Genomic DNA, 14,405 nt, shown 5'->3' with positions numbered 1-14,405 from the left:
TAACTGGGACTATGAAGGTATGAACCAACATTAATAAGTTTTGATTAGGTCTAGTGGTTTTTAAAATTCCAGTGATTTTTGACATGGAAAATCTTAAGAAACAAATGTTTAAAAATTTTTCAGACATTAACAAGATCTTACTGGAAGGGTTTTAATCTATTGCTAATTATTATTCAATGCAATTTTGTTCCAATTTTGTTCTCTGTTGATTTCAGGTCCATCCATCCTCTGTTTATAGAAATGGAACAGACATCATCTATCATGTAAGCATGGTCTGAAAGCATTGCTAAATTTCTTGTATTTATGGATGCAAAATATTTAGTGAAACTATTTTTTATCTTTTGTATTTATGTATTTCTCTTAAAAGCTTGTTATGAAATTTGTTTTAGAGGCTTGGGTGACCAGGAAAAAAACCTTTATATCTTTTTGCTTTGATTCAATTTTTGAATTGCTCATTTTTACAACAAATATTTTTGTTTGCTATCTTGGTGTTTGTTTTTTCTTTATTGTTGTTTGTTGATTTCCTAAAGTATCATGGAATAGTGTCGCTGAAACTGGAGGACGACAGTTCCCCAACTCACAGGAGGAAGGCCAAAGTCTCCATTATTAGTCAGCCACAAAAGACAGTCAAAGTGGCAGAACTACCTCAAGCAGATAAGGTGGAATCCACAACTGACTCACACTTCCCCAGACAGGTATGAAAATCTTTTTACTTCCCATTCACCTTGCAACAAGCTGTTTGCTGGGCCACAAACAGCCTTGTAGCTTGGGGATAGTTTACTCAACACATGTGCTACCCAACAAATGAAGACCTGAAGGAGGTGTGTGATCAACTTACGTTAAGTCAAATCTAAATTGCCTTTTCTTCCCATAGGACCAGTTGCCCTCATTTCCAAAGAACTGCACACTGGAATTAGAGGGACTCTTCCACTTTGAAGAAAGCCTCCAAAAGCTGTACAAGTGCGATGGGGTTGCCTGGAAAGCATGGAGCTCCCAAACTAAGGTGGGACCCAGGCTCAGCAGCCGAGTACCTTTACTTGCTGTGTGCCCTGTGATAAGCTAGTAGGGAAGGAATGATCTGGCAAGTTGTGCTACATCTGCCTGCCCTTGTTACACTTTGAAGGTAAAGACGAAAAAATGGCCCATGCGCTGTTTTCAAAATCTCAAAATACATTAGTTATAGCAATACAATTTAAGAAGATGTTTACTTATTTTGTTTAATTATCGTAATGTCAAAGGTGTAAAATTGAAACATTGCCAACTGTAGTAGTGGTTTCTGGAAGAAGTCATTGCACTTCTCAAGATGGAGAATTGGGACTAGGGCTGACCTCCTTTGTGGTGACAAAACCATTCATGTTAGGGGACTCATAGGACTCTTTATGCTGAGGACAGGCTCTAGATTGTAATGACCATTATGATGTGAACACAGACAACTATTTTTCAGGGGGTGGAAGCCAAATCCTGCCCAGCTGGGTGGCACCATCACTCGGGCTACTGCCACTCCTTGATCACAGAGCCGAAAGGCACCTGGACCACAGCTGCCCGAGCTTGCAGGGAACAGTAAGAAACCTCGTTTCCCATTTGGTTGACGTTTTCTTTTCTGCTGTTTCTCCATTTTCCCATGGAATTGTAGAGTTGCTTCATTCATTCAAGCGCTGAGTGTCTAATAGCCACCTGTCTTTGTTTTAGGAGCCCAGGGGGAGTTTTGTAGTTCAGAATGGATTTGGGACTGACCTTGATAATGTATTTTGACTTAGCTCTTTTGTGTTAAAACTGTACCATTGGCACAATTCTGTTTTTTGGCTTCTCTATCTCAATCTTTTTGGAGAAAGTCAGAAGGAGCTTTTTTGAGTCAGCATCATTACAGGTTCTATCAATTTTTTATTATTAAATAGGAATTCCTGCCCATTGATTTGAAATATATAGCAATGAAAGGTCTTGTAGCATCAGACCTATGGCAATGTAGTAGACATGGATGGTTATGAAACTAGACAAGTTGGAAAAGGGTCATTGAGTAATGGAACACTCAATGAAGGATGACTTGTGGTCAAATAATGACAACAAAATTTATCTAGTCCAGAAGGACTTTAAAAATGCTCATGTAACTATCCCTGATCCTCCTTTGTGCCTACCTGGATGTTATCCAAAACAATGCAATTAGACTAATATGCCCCATGGCTGGAAATTGAGACTAGAGAAGTCCCTGGTGAATATCAGTCAGATCTTGCAGTTCATCAAATTAAAAAGTTATGCTCATCTAACAACACTATTAAGAAAATGAAAGGGCAAATCACATTTGGGAAAAGCTAACCTCAAATCATATATCTGATAAAGGTCTCAAATCCAGAAAGTACAAATGACTCTGACAAATCAATAACAAAAAGACAACCTGATTAACAAAATAGCAAATGACTTGGAGACTTCACAAGACAAGATATACAATTAGCCAATGAGTGTATGAAAGGGTGCTCACCATCGGTAGACATCAGGGAAATGCAAATTAAAACCACAATGAAATACTGCTTCATATCCACTGGAAGAGTTGAAATCACAAAGACTGACAATACCACAGGTTGTGGAGCAAGTGGAATTCTCGTGTATTGCTGGTGAAGTGTGAAAGCGTACAACCACATTGTAGAACTGTCTGGCATTTCTTATAAAGTTCCAGGCATCTACCCAGTGACCTAGCAATCCTACTCCTAGGTATTTACCCAACAGAAATAAAAATACATGTTAAAAACAGACAGTCACAAGAATTTCATAGTAGTAATAGTATGGGTCGTTTGTCATTTTGTTATTGATTAATATGAGTTCTTTATAGCTTCTCCATCAACAAGGGAATAGATAAATTTTCTTTTTTTGATAAATTATTTTACAAACAACAAAATTGAGTGAACTACTGAAACCTCCAACAACGTGGATAAATCTCATAAACGTTATGTGGAGAGAAAGCAACCCAATACAAAAGGATATATACTGTATGATTTTATTTATATGAATAGGAAAAACTAATCTATTAGTTGGTGTTAGAAATAAAAAACAGTTGTCTCTGACAGGGATTGAGGGGTGACTGGAGAATAGTACAAAGCAAGGTTCTAGAGTGATAGAATGTTCTCTGTCTTGTTCTGGGCGGTTGTTACATGGATATATACGATTGTCAAAATTCATCAGATTGAATATCTCAAAAATTGTGCATTTTATCATATGTAAATTATACCTAGAATTTTTAAAAAGCTAATAAAATCTTTTAAAAGTCTATTTAAGAACTTCTCAAATCAACTACCCTTTTCTTCACTGATGTATTTCATGTTCCAAGTGTAAGTGAAGGTACCATAGAAGTTAGTGGCTTTCAGGTTTTTGTCGATGACTTGACGGTATAAGATAACTTAATAAATCTTATAAATAAGCATTGTTTGAATACGTATCTTCCAATAATGCTGTATGTTAAAGAACAACTAAGACATTCTTCCTTCAAAATAACCAGATGTCCTACTTTTATTTAAAATTTGTCTTAATGCATTGAAAGTTCATGTAGGAATAGCGGTATAGGTCTTTTTTCCTCCTTGAGGAAAGAGCTTCGATGTGGAATCAAAAGCTCTCTGAACTACAGGAGAAGATTGCAAAATGCTACAAAGGAAAGGTAGGGTTTCTCTACTGACAAAAACGAGGGCAAATGAAGAAGTGTTATTGTGATAGCCAAGGTTATCAAGATCAAATTGTTGCTGGGATTCGTTGGTGAAATATAGATGAACAAAGTAATGGAAACCCCAAACCTCAAGTTTTGAAAGCAGCCGTATTGTTTATCTTCCAGTGGTTCTCAAATGACAGTGCAAGTACCTTTGCTGGCCTCTAGAGAAGCTTTACTTGGTTCTTAATGTTATGAGATAAACAAGGACAACGTGTATTGAGCGATATCTTTCCATCCATTTATCACTGTTGGTGTAGGGTCACCAACTGTCTTTTCTTAGAAGGACTGTTCTTCATTCTGAGATTGTGGTCTTCTAGCTTTTTGGTGTCAAAAATCATTTCTTGTGAAATAATGGCAACTTATAGTAGTATTATTGATGTCTTTATATTGACAATCCTGCATCAGTCCCTGAATATCTTTTTTTAGTTTACTTTATTGATCCATCTAATGGCAGCTGAGTTTTAATGGTGAGTACAAAGAGAAGTAAGACTAGTTATAAAGGGATTTTTCATATATCTGTTGATATTGCACAATTCACTCACCTGCATAGTAAACTTAAGGCCCAAATTAATTTAAAAGTCTAGTTAATTCCTCATGCATTTGACCTCAGATTTCATCTGCAACTTGATTTGAGTCACCTTCACACCATTTCCGTTTCACACCAGACTGACCTACTTCTAAAGCCTCCTTGTCAATAATGCCTTACTTTTTTTTTTTTAAGATTTTATTTTTTCCTTTTTCTCCCCAAAGTCCCCCAGTACATAGTTGTATATTCTTCTTTGCGGGTCCTTCTAGTTGTGGCATGTGGGACGCTGCCTCAGCGTGGTTTGTGGAGCAGTGTCATGTCCGCACCCAGGATTCGAACCAACGACACACTGGGCCGCCTGCAGCGGAGCGCGCGAACTTAACCACTCGGCCACGGGGCCAGCCCCCAATAATGCCTTACTTTTATATTGCACTTTATAATTTACAGAGTTCTTTCACAGATATTAGCTTATTTGATCCTCTCATCACTTCTGTGAGGGAAGCAGATACTATTATCTACATTTTACAGATAAAGAATTCTGAGGAAGCAAAATAACTTTCTCATAGTTGTACAAGTAAGTAAACAGAAGAGACAGGACTTAATTTTCCATTATATTATCCAAAATAACTCCAGAAGTACAGAGGATGTCTCAACTCCAGTGCATTGACAAGCACATCTACTTTAACTTTGTGTTGGGCTAACCAAAAATAGGTTTTCAAAATTGTGTTAATTTTTTGTCTTTCACAGCAAAGCCAGCTTAAGATTTTGATTAAATTATGGATTTTAAGTTTCCTTTGGATGGAATCAAACTAATCTTCCAGAGCCAACCTAAGGTGCAATCAAGTTCTAAGTTTATAGATTCATTCATTCAACAAATATTTATTGGGCGCTTATTGTACTGGAAACGTCTAGACCAGACCACAATTTGATTATTATCCCCCAGTATTAGCCGCACAACCCAATAACTAAATTATTCCTCATTCATTGATGAGCTTCAAAGAAATAGACACCGTAGCTGTCCAGATGGAGCAAGTCCTTTATGGCAAGTCTTTAAACCCTGCATTTTACTTGAGTAAGGTTGTCATACAATCCCGATAATTCCTTCCCACCTCCCCTTCCCACAAATCCCTTTCAAGAAAGTTGCTGAATTTAAATTGCAGAATTTAGCTTTCATTGAGTTGATGTCTTACTATAGGTCCAATTAAAGCGTTCTCTGGACCTAAATGTAATAATATGCATTGCAAGCAATGTTTGTTAATTGGGTATATAAGAACATAAATGGTGTTTAGAAATAGTATAAGTAGAAAGATATTTTGTTCTGGAATAAACTATCATAAAATCTGTTATAATAGGGGCTGGCCCCGTGGCCGAGTGGTTAAGTTCACGTGCTCCCCTGCAGGCAGCCCAGTGTTTCGTTGGTTCGAATCCTGGGCGTGGACATGGCACTGCTCATCAAACCACACTGAGGCAGCGTCCCACATGCCACAACTAGAAGGACCCACAACGAAGAATACACAACTACGTACTGGGGGGCTTTGGGAAGAAAAAGGAAAAAAATAAAATCTATAAAAAAAAAAAGTTAAAAAAAAATCTGTTATAATAATGACAAAATTTTCCATCTCCTCTATTAATTCAAGGAGATTAGTGATCTTACCTAACAGATCAGACATGATATTATAAGCAGGTTCAGAACTAATTTGTTCATATTATTTTGAACTTATTGTGATAAACTCTGGTCTCGGGGAATTGTTTTAAGCTGTAGAACTGTGACTTCTTTTTAGGTGTAAAAACAAGAAATAGTGCTTAGGGACAATTGGAATTTTTCCATCATATTTTAGAAGGTGACTAATTATGTATCAGTAATATAAATTCTTTCAAATTACACATTATCTAATCACCACATTGGTCCAGAAATTAAAACATCTATCAAATAGCATTTCTGATGGTATTCCAAGGTGTGTAAGAGAGGTAAAAAATAAATATATAGTGTGAGATTTTTAAAATATCATAAATAGCTTATAATTTTAAAATTTTAATTGAAAGAATGGGTATGAATATTTCATCTGATTGTGTCTGTGTGATACTTCAATATGCATTTTATTTCGAAAGGACAAGAATCACTACCCCAAGAACAGTTAATATTAGTTCCAGGCATTTCAGAAAATGTCTAGCAGAGAATAAAGTAAACTAAAAGAAAAATAAAAGATTTCCATATTCTTTTGGTTCAGTCATTCTAAGAGGAACATTTTGAGGTGGCAAGGTCACCTCTTCAGCATAATTTTTCTCTGAACTCCAAGCCCTCTCCCCCCATTCAACATGTTTTCATTCATCTTATGGGCCTCTCTGCTTCTTCACCCATTGGTTTTTGGGTTCATTTTGTCCTTTTCTTCTCCAACCCCTTTGTTTGAAAAATGGATATTCCTCTGGGGATTAGTGATTGCTTCTGTGATATTCAATTCATAGTTGCAACATTTTATAACCTGGATATTTACCTTCTCATGAAGTATTTAGGAGATGGGTTTAGATTCTATAATTAGAATTAATATGCATCTAGTATGTTTTTGATTTGGTCTCAGGAACCATTATTAGATTCTGAGCTATATTTCCTCGGGCTCCCTTGCTACCTCAAGATCCTTGACAGAGGATCCTTCGCAGCACCCACGTTTCAGGAAGAACAGCAAATTTTACTTTATCCCTTGTCCCTAATCAGATTGCTAACTCAACTCAATCTTTATCTCCAATCTCTTTTCCTCTCCATTGGTGTTTTATTATTTTTCTAACCTAGAGGAGCCAGACTCCTAGATTAGGTATTTCTTGAATTTGCATATTGTAATCTCATCTGCTCATTTCCTTAGGCAGTCATTGTACATTTGGTAATTCTATTATTATAGATCATTATCTATGAAACCATTCTGTTGTCCCACAGGAGTGTCTGGGACCCCTGCTGGCCTATCCTTAAAGAGTTACTCTGAAATGGATCTATACTTAATCAAAAAATTTCAAAGAAGTGGATGTTTATTTCTGTAACTAGATAAATTAAGGTCTCTGTTTTTAATACTATGCTTTGAATGCCTTCAAATTTCAGAACTGTCAAAAGATTCTTACTTGTATGCGTATGTCTCTATATTTTATTTTTATATCTATATCTATTTATATCTATATAGATATAAAAATAATTACATCTACTGTATTTTATATGTATATGGGCATAAAAGAAAAGGGATGATATTTTTATAAAATAATCAACTGCCTACAAATGCCTGAATAGTTCTTCTATAAATAACTATGGTCTAACATTTTACTTATTCTAAACACAGCTATTTTCCCATCTTGCGTTTTTGGAATTTTTCACTTCTCGGAGAGTCCAAAAGGAAATCGAACTTGTACTTGACTAGCTAAAATGGATTTTACAAAGTCTGTTTTAAAGGTAGTTTCAAGAATCTTAAAGCAGGAGTTGATGTTAAATATCCTTGAGTAAACCTGTTACTTTCTGATGATGGAGTTGAGGCTGCCAAGTTGCATCTGTAGGAGAATTTGGGGCAGAACAAGAAGTGGAACCCAGGTCTCCCCCACTCTGTCCATGCGCCATATTTACTGGGGCAGCCCCTCAAGCCCTCCCTCAGCCTACATTTAACACACATTTGATATTCTGTGTTCTAAACCCTCAGCACATTAGAGTCACCATATTGGATGGGGGGCGGGGAGAAGATGAGCTATCATATCTGCTGTAACTGTCAGACAGGAGTTGACAGTAAATAATGAGGTCAGAGCCAAGTCACAAAACCCAAATGCAGCAGCCTGAGGCCATTCAGAGAAGAGGTAAAGAGGCTTTCATATCTCAGAAGGTCTGGACTCACCACTGCATTAAAGAACAGTCAAGTACTGTATTAGTGGGGAAAAATCATTAAGAAATGGATAAATTATGTTCACTCTGTGTAATCTGGAAAAGCAGAGAAATGGATCTGAAGTTTGGAAAGACACAGGCAAAATGAATAAAAATCAATTCAACAGTTGTCTAAATTTATGCAAATATTATTAATTTTGTTTCCTACTTTTTTAATGTCAATGGATATTAACCAGGCACGAAGATCATCATGAATTTATTTGTTTTTTGTTTGAAAGTTTCTGTGTTCAAAAAGAAGAAAAGAAAAAAAGAATTGCCTATTGGCTTTTTATAACTTTTTTTTGTGAGGAAGCTTGGCCCTGAGCTAACATCTGTGGCAATCTTCCTCTATTTTATATGTGGGATGCTGCCACAGTGTGGCTTGATGAACAGTGTTTAGGTCTGTGCCCAGGATCTGAACCTGCAAACCCCTGGCTGCTGAAGTGGAGCACATGAACTTAACCACTATGCCACCAGGCAGGCTCCTTAAAGCATTTTAAAAGAGCTTTTAATGAGCATTACTCAGAGTTAGACACCATCAAATATTGCTTATAGGAATAATTCAGCTAGCTGTAAAAATAATTCATAAAGAATTCTATTTTAGGGAAAATATTTATATATGTTTGTAAGAACAGGTGTTTTAACTTCTACACAACATATGAAGTTTTGACAGTGATGTCGTGCTCTTTTCACTGAGTATGGTGAAAGGGTCACAATTATTGGGGTATTTGACAAAACACACCAAAATGAATAGTTTGGGTTATCTTACTGATCGAATTAACTGGATAATTGCCAAATTTATCCTGTTTAGAAATAAACTTCCTGTGAGAAGAGTAACATTTTGGCATTAAGTAATTGATCTCTATAAGTAGGCAGTTGCTGACTTTCCAAAGATGTTTAAAACCTATTGAATTTGTGATTTAAAGCCCAGATACTATAGGGGCTGGCCCCATGGCATAGTGGTTAAATTCAGCACGTTCTGCTTCAGTGGCCCAGGTTTGTGGGTTTGGATCCCAGACGTGGACCTATACCAGTTGTCAGCCATGCTGTGGTGGCAACTCACATATAAAGTAGAAGGAGATTGGCATAGATGTTAGTTCAGAGCTAATCTTCCTCAGCAAAAAAAAAAAAGAAAGAAAGAAAGAAAGAAAAAAAGCTGAGATATTATAATAAAATCTCAATTTCTTTGCTGTCCCCTACCCAAACCCTGAAGATGCTCATTAAAGTAAAAAACTAGAGTATTAAAATCTTGGAAAGTTCTTGCTACGTATCTAGTTTAAACTGATTTTTATTTCCGTTATGTATTTCTTATCAGCAGAAATGTTAAACTCCTTGTCACTGATGCTCTCATGTCTGTTTGTTTGTATGTAGTCACCTGGGCAGCCTTGTAACTGTACTCTCCAGGCAGCACATGCGATGGCTCTGGAGCATCAGTGGAAGAAAGTCCTTTTGGATAGGCAAGTATCTGTGCTGCCCTGAGGAGCGAGGCAGGAACGTGAAGGTGGCGTCAACCTCCCATGGGCCAAATGATTGTGACTTACGGTTACAAGCAATGGTTAGATGGTAGACTGTCCATGTTTTAAAACTCATCTTAAACCTTTTGACACAATACTTTCATTTTGAGACGTCTACCTCAAAGAAATAATAAGAGATGTGGTCAGATTTATAAGTAAGAGAGCTCAACAAATGATATTTCTAACAGTAAAAAATTAGAAATAGCTATAAATAGGGGATGGTCAAATAAATTATAGTATAGCCATATGAAGGAATATTTTATATTTAATGCTTTGTAAGGCATTAAATATTAAAGGCATGGCAAAATGCCTCATGTTTATTGATTCATTCAATAAATACATGTTGGCTGCATATTATATATAAAATATGCAATGTTCTGGCATTAGTGGCAAGGTGCTAAGTAAAAAAGCAGAATCCACAGCTGTATGAAGCATGAAATAATTTAGAATAAAAAATAAGTTTGTTTACATGTGATTTATACATATATAATCCATACATATACGTGTACATATATATATCAAAAGAAATATGCCAAACAATTAGAAATATTTTGCCTCCACATGAGAAGAATAGGTGATTGTAATTTTGTTGCTTATTCTCTGAAGCTTTGATGTTTTCTACAATTTTAATAATACAAATATTTTGAAGCCACTTTAGAAATAGACTTCTCAGGGCCCATCAAAGTTAATGTTCTCACCATCTCTCCTTAAAGGTATTGTATTTGAGGGAACTCTAATAAACCCACTTTTGGCTTCTCAAAGCTCTGTGATAGTCAGTCTCTGAATTCGGAGATTTCTAGAGTATTAAGTTGAGGCTGGAGGCTGTGTTCCCTGCACCCGCAATGACTGATCTCAAGGCTGTATCCCCACAAGGCTCTATCTCATGGCACAGCATCACATGATCAATAGTTCATGAAACTGTCCAGAAGAAGATAGGTTATTTTTAACCAAAAGTATTTCATTTCATTCTACCTAAAAACATTGACTGAGAATCAGTTGGGAGAAGGTAGTATGCTATGAAACTAAGACTGTTTTCACAGTCAAATCTGGTTTGGGAGATGTCAGATCATGCAAGGGATTCTTTTCTCATTTTATTCTCATTTCTATTATGAAAGAAAGGGAGGAGGAGGAATATTTCTTTAAGAAAAATTACAAGAGCTTTATAACATTTAAGTATAAGTTGCAAAAATTCCCAGTGGGAGTAGAGAGGCAAGTCGAAAAGCTGCTTTTTATTGGGATTGTAGTAGACTGAAAAAAATCTTAAGCTCCAGACTAAAAATAATACATAGTAAGTTACTTTCAAATATGAAAAGCAAGACATTTAAATAATGAAGAAGAATAGAAAAGAGTGTATCTGTCTCCCTGGGATACTTCTGCCTGAAGGGTAATAGGAACAATAAAGCTGCTGTTTTAAACACTTAGATATGTATAAGCTTTATATGGATTATTTTATTTAATCCTCATAACAGCCCTAGATATACTATTTTTATGCCCATTTCTTAAATGAGGAAACTAAAACTCAGGATGCTTAAGAAGCCTGCCCCAAAATGCTCAGCTAGCGAGTGGTAGAGCTAGGGTTTGGATTCGGATCTGCCTGACCCAAAGCCTTATGCTCTTAAGTGTGTCTTACAGGATTTCCAGTTCCTAGTCTGTGTTTTAGAACCTAGGCCCATGTTTGCATGTGGTTATTGAGCTTAGAACAATAGACTGATATGATGTCCAAGTATAAATGTAATAAAATCATTTGACATATTGTTTTGGTTCACGTTAGGTTTGAATGACAGAGTGCGTGCTGGCCACTGGGAGTGGATCGGTGGCGAAACTGTCACCTTCACCAACTGGAGGAGAGGGCCCCCTCAACATTCAAAGTCTGGAAAGAACTGTGTTTTGGTTCAAAGACAAGGGAAATGGCAGACAAAGAACTGTAGGAAAGGCAAGCGTCACAATTATGTATGCTCCAGGAAACCCTAAATGTCACTAGCCTTACAGGTGTCCGCTTGAGATATCTCACCTATTTATTTACAGGATTTGTGCATATTGCTTAAGAGAAAACAAGGAGTCATGATTGACTTGGTACAGTTTTTTATCATAGTGTATGAGTGATTCTATCTAGTGAAAAAGGAGCACAGATGAATAGTTCCAGGAAGTTGGATAAACAAGCGTTTCTTAGAGAAAGTGATACAATTCTTGCACCTCAATGCCTTTCAAAATAAATGCCTCAAATATTATAAGATACACGATTTGCCGATTCCAGAAGATGCCCACACCGACCCCACTCCAAATCTCAGTCAGTACCCATTTCATGGTCCTTGGATTTTTTTTTTTTGTCTCAACACCTCAAATGCGTCCATTTTGAAATCTATATTGCAAGTGCTTCTATCACTTCAGTCTGAAGCTAACCCTACCAGTTCATTAAATCAAAGCTGGACTGCGAAGGGTTGCTTTGTCCCTTTGCAGCCCTTTTAAATGTGAAACCTGAGATTAGAGGCTCTGGATAAAAAGGAGAGTTCTCTGTGGTGAAAAAGGAAGGCTTTAGATGGAAGAATCTTGCAGATGGAAGCTCATCTGTAAATCTCTAGTTCAGGTAAGAATTCAGGGGCTACCTGTCCTTCAGAGATCTACCCATCACTACCCATGAGACAGATCTCCTTTTCCCAAAAGAATGTTAGCATCGTACGTTTGCAAAGCTCATGATTGGGTTGCCCTGGCCTTACAGAATAGTGAGAAATTTGAAGTAATATAAGCCTCTCTCCTCATTCGTGTTTATAGTACTAACTAGCATTTCTCAAGGATATTTGGAATTAAGAGTATATATGAATGACTGTTAACATATGGAAGAAAAATACTGCTTCTTCAGAAGTGTCCCAATGAACTATGCTGATGAACAAAAAAAATAATACTGAAAACAGAGCCTTGAAAGCTTGTATTCTCAGAATGGATTTTGATACAATTTTTAGTCCTTAAATCTTTTAATATTTGTAGAAATGCCATATTAACTTGATTCTCTAATGTAAAGGTAACTTATTCATTTGTAATGTCAGCTGAGTGAAACATTTTGCAGCAGCAAAGTATATTTGCAGGCTTCTGAAATCAGGGTTTAATTACAGGAAATTAGAAATTTATTTCTGAAATTGTTACTCATAATTTTCCTCTTTTCATAATCACTGAAAAATATAGTTGTGCCAAATGTAACTTGCTATATGGGCACCAGGGTAATTTCAGAATCAGAATGGGGCTGCCAAGTAGACCAAAGCTTTGGTGCAGGTTTCATTATCATAATACCTTGAGTGAAACTAAAAAAGACTGAAGAAATTTAAAAACATGACAAGCTTGTTTTATTTCTGCTCATTTATCAAGATTTTGATTAATAAAGTATTTACAAAGAGAGGTTGGGGTAAGCTTTAGACTCTACTTTCTACTTAAATTTAAGCATCACTGTGGAGTCAAGAGGCTCCCAACCTTAGACATCACAAGTAAGCTCTGGACCAGTACAATATGCAGGTCTCCTGGATGACACAGCAGTCTCTGATGTTCAATCAAAAGATGCAAAACCCATCCTCCATAGCAGTTCCAACCCCTTCTGATTCGCTGGCTCTGCAGTGTGGAAAGGTGGGATGCCAGATGAGAAGAGATGTTTACCTAAGAGGTTACATCCTAGGAGGGAAAGTATAAGTTCAAGGAATGAGGAATTTGGGGGTCACTCCTCCCTACTGGAACTCTAGAACTATATTAAGTATTTAAAGCTGGAAATCCAGAACCATGGTAACTATATAGAACCTGATCAGCATGGTAGGTTTTATTATAGATTTCTGCAATGACAATAGTATTTAAATGTAATTGCAAATGGTAGCCCAAAAAGAGAATATTTTGATTTTTATAGCAAGTAGAAATACTAGAAGAATATTTAAAAATATTCCTGATCATGAAAGTATTCATCATTGAAAGAAGATACGAATAAAAATTCAGGCAAGTTTGGATGCTGGACAATGTTTACCATGCCCTTCATTTCTTTCTTATGATTGGGCTTTGAGTCAGGGTGTCAAGAAGTAAATGTGTCGTGTTTCCCTCCACTTGAACGGTCACTGTCACCCTTCAGATTCTAGTGAGAGCAGGAAGGAAGGAAATGGAGCAATGAGTCGAATGAGAATGGGAGATTATAGGAGAGGAGAGAGGAGAGAAGAATTGAGCAGGAAGAGATGGGGACTGATGGTAGCTAAGAAGGAGGGGAGCAGAAAAAAGGACGTGAATGCCATCCAACTCTTCTCCCCAGACTTGGATACTGTTTCAGGAAAAGTTCCATTTTATCCAAGGGTGTCAACCCGGCTAGTGTGTAGCTTTTCAGAATCTTCCGATGTTTGATCTTTAACAAATATACATCATATATTTGCTAAAAATAAACTTAAAAAACATATAATAATAATTTCAACTCCTTCTAAGGAGTGGTTAAAATGAACCAAGTGATAGTTTTGATGTTTTTGTTTTTTCTTATTTTTAATACAGCCAAAAAGAATATGCACATATTTTCATTAACACTATGGTTCTGTGTAATTTAAACCATAAACTGGTGCTGATTAATTTCTGCAACAAAGCAGCATGTTAAATGTACTGTATCTAGTGTTGTATGAAAATTAATAAAATAAACTTATCTCTAGTTCTGAGCCTCTGTTCTTTTGGTTTTTAACATCTTATAATTTTCCTGGGGACACATGCATTTTAGGTTTCAATGATTCTACCATTGTAAGAAGAGATGGAAAAGAAAACTCAACGTAGTTTTTTTTAATCTTTGCTGTTTAG

The 14,405-nt window shown here is 36.4% G+C and overlaps 1 protein-coding gene across 14 annotated transcripts in view; it reads left to right on the top strand.

The window, feature by feature from the left end:
- FREM1 (FRAS1 related extracellular matrix 1) overlaps positions 1-14,262 on the top strand; it is a 144,818-nt gene extending 130,556 nt beyond the window's left edge. For 9 of the 14 annotated variants that reach the window (XM_070495616.1, XM_070495617.1, XM_070495618.1 and 6 more), the window contains 6 exons: positions 216-263; positions 531-695; positions 875-1,003; positions 1,445-1,560; positions 9,469-9,554; positions 11,383-14,262. In XM_070495616.1, coding sequence (XP_070351717.1) covers positions 216-263; positions 531-695; positions 875-1,003; positions 1,445-1,560; positions 9,469-9,554; positions 11,383-11,582 — 744 coding nt within the window. In that variant the 3' untranslated portion in view covers positions 11,583-14,262. Of the gene's footprint in view, positions 1-215; positions 264-530; positions 696-874; positions 1,124-1,444; positions 1,561-7,531; positions 9,555-11,382 lie in introns of those variants that run through there. The other 5 variants (XM_044756804.2, XM_044756812.2, XR_011497321.1 and 2 more) reach the window with 4 other exon arrangements.
- The last annotated feature ends 143 nt before the right edge of the window (positions 14,263-14,405 follow it).

The sequence above is a fragment of the Equus asinus genome, chromosome 23 (assembly GCF_041296235.1).
Source record: "Equus asinus isolate D_3611 breed Donkey chromosome 23, EquAss-T2T_v2, whole genome shotgun sequence".
Lineage (NCBI taxonomy): Eukaryota > Metazoa > Chordata > Mammalia > Perissodactyla > Equidae > Equus > Equus asinus.
Note: the sequence above shows the minus strand (reverse complement) of the source record. Positions and strands in the feature narration are given on the sequence as shown.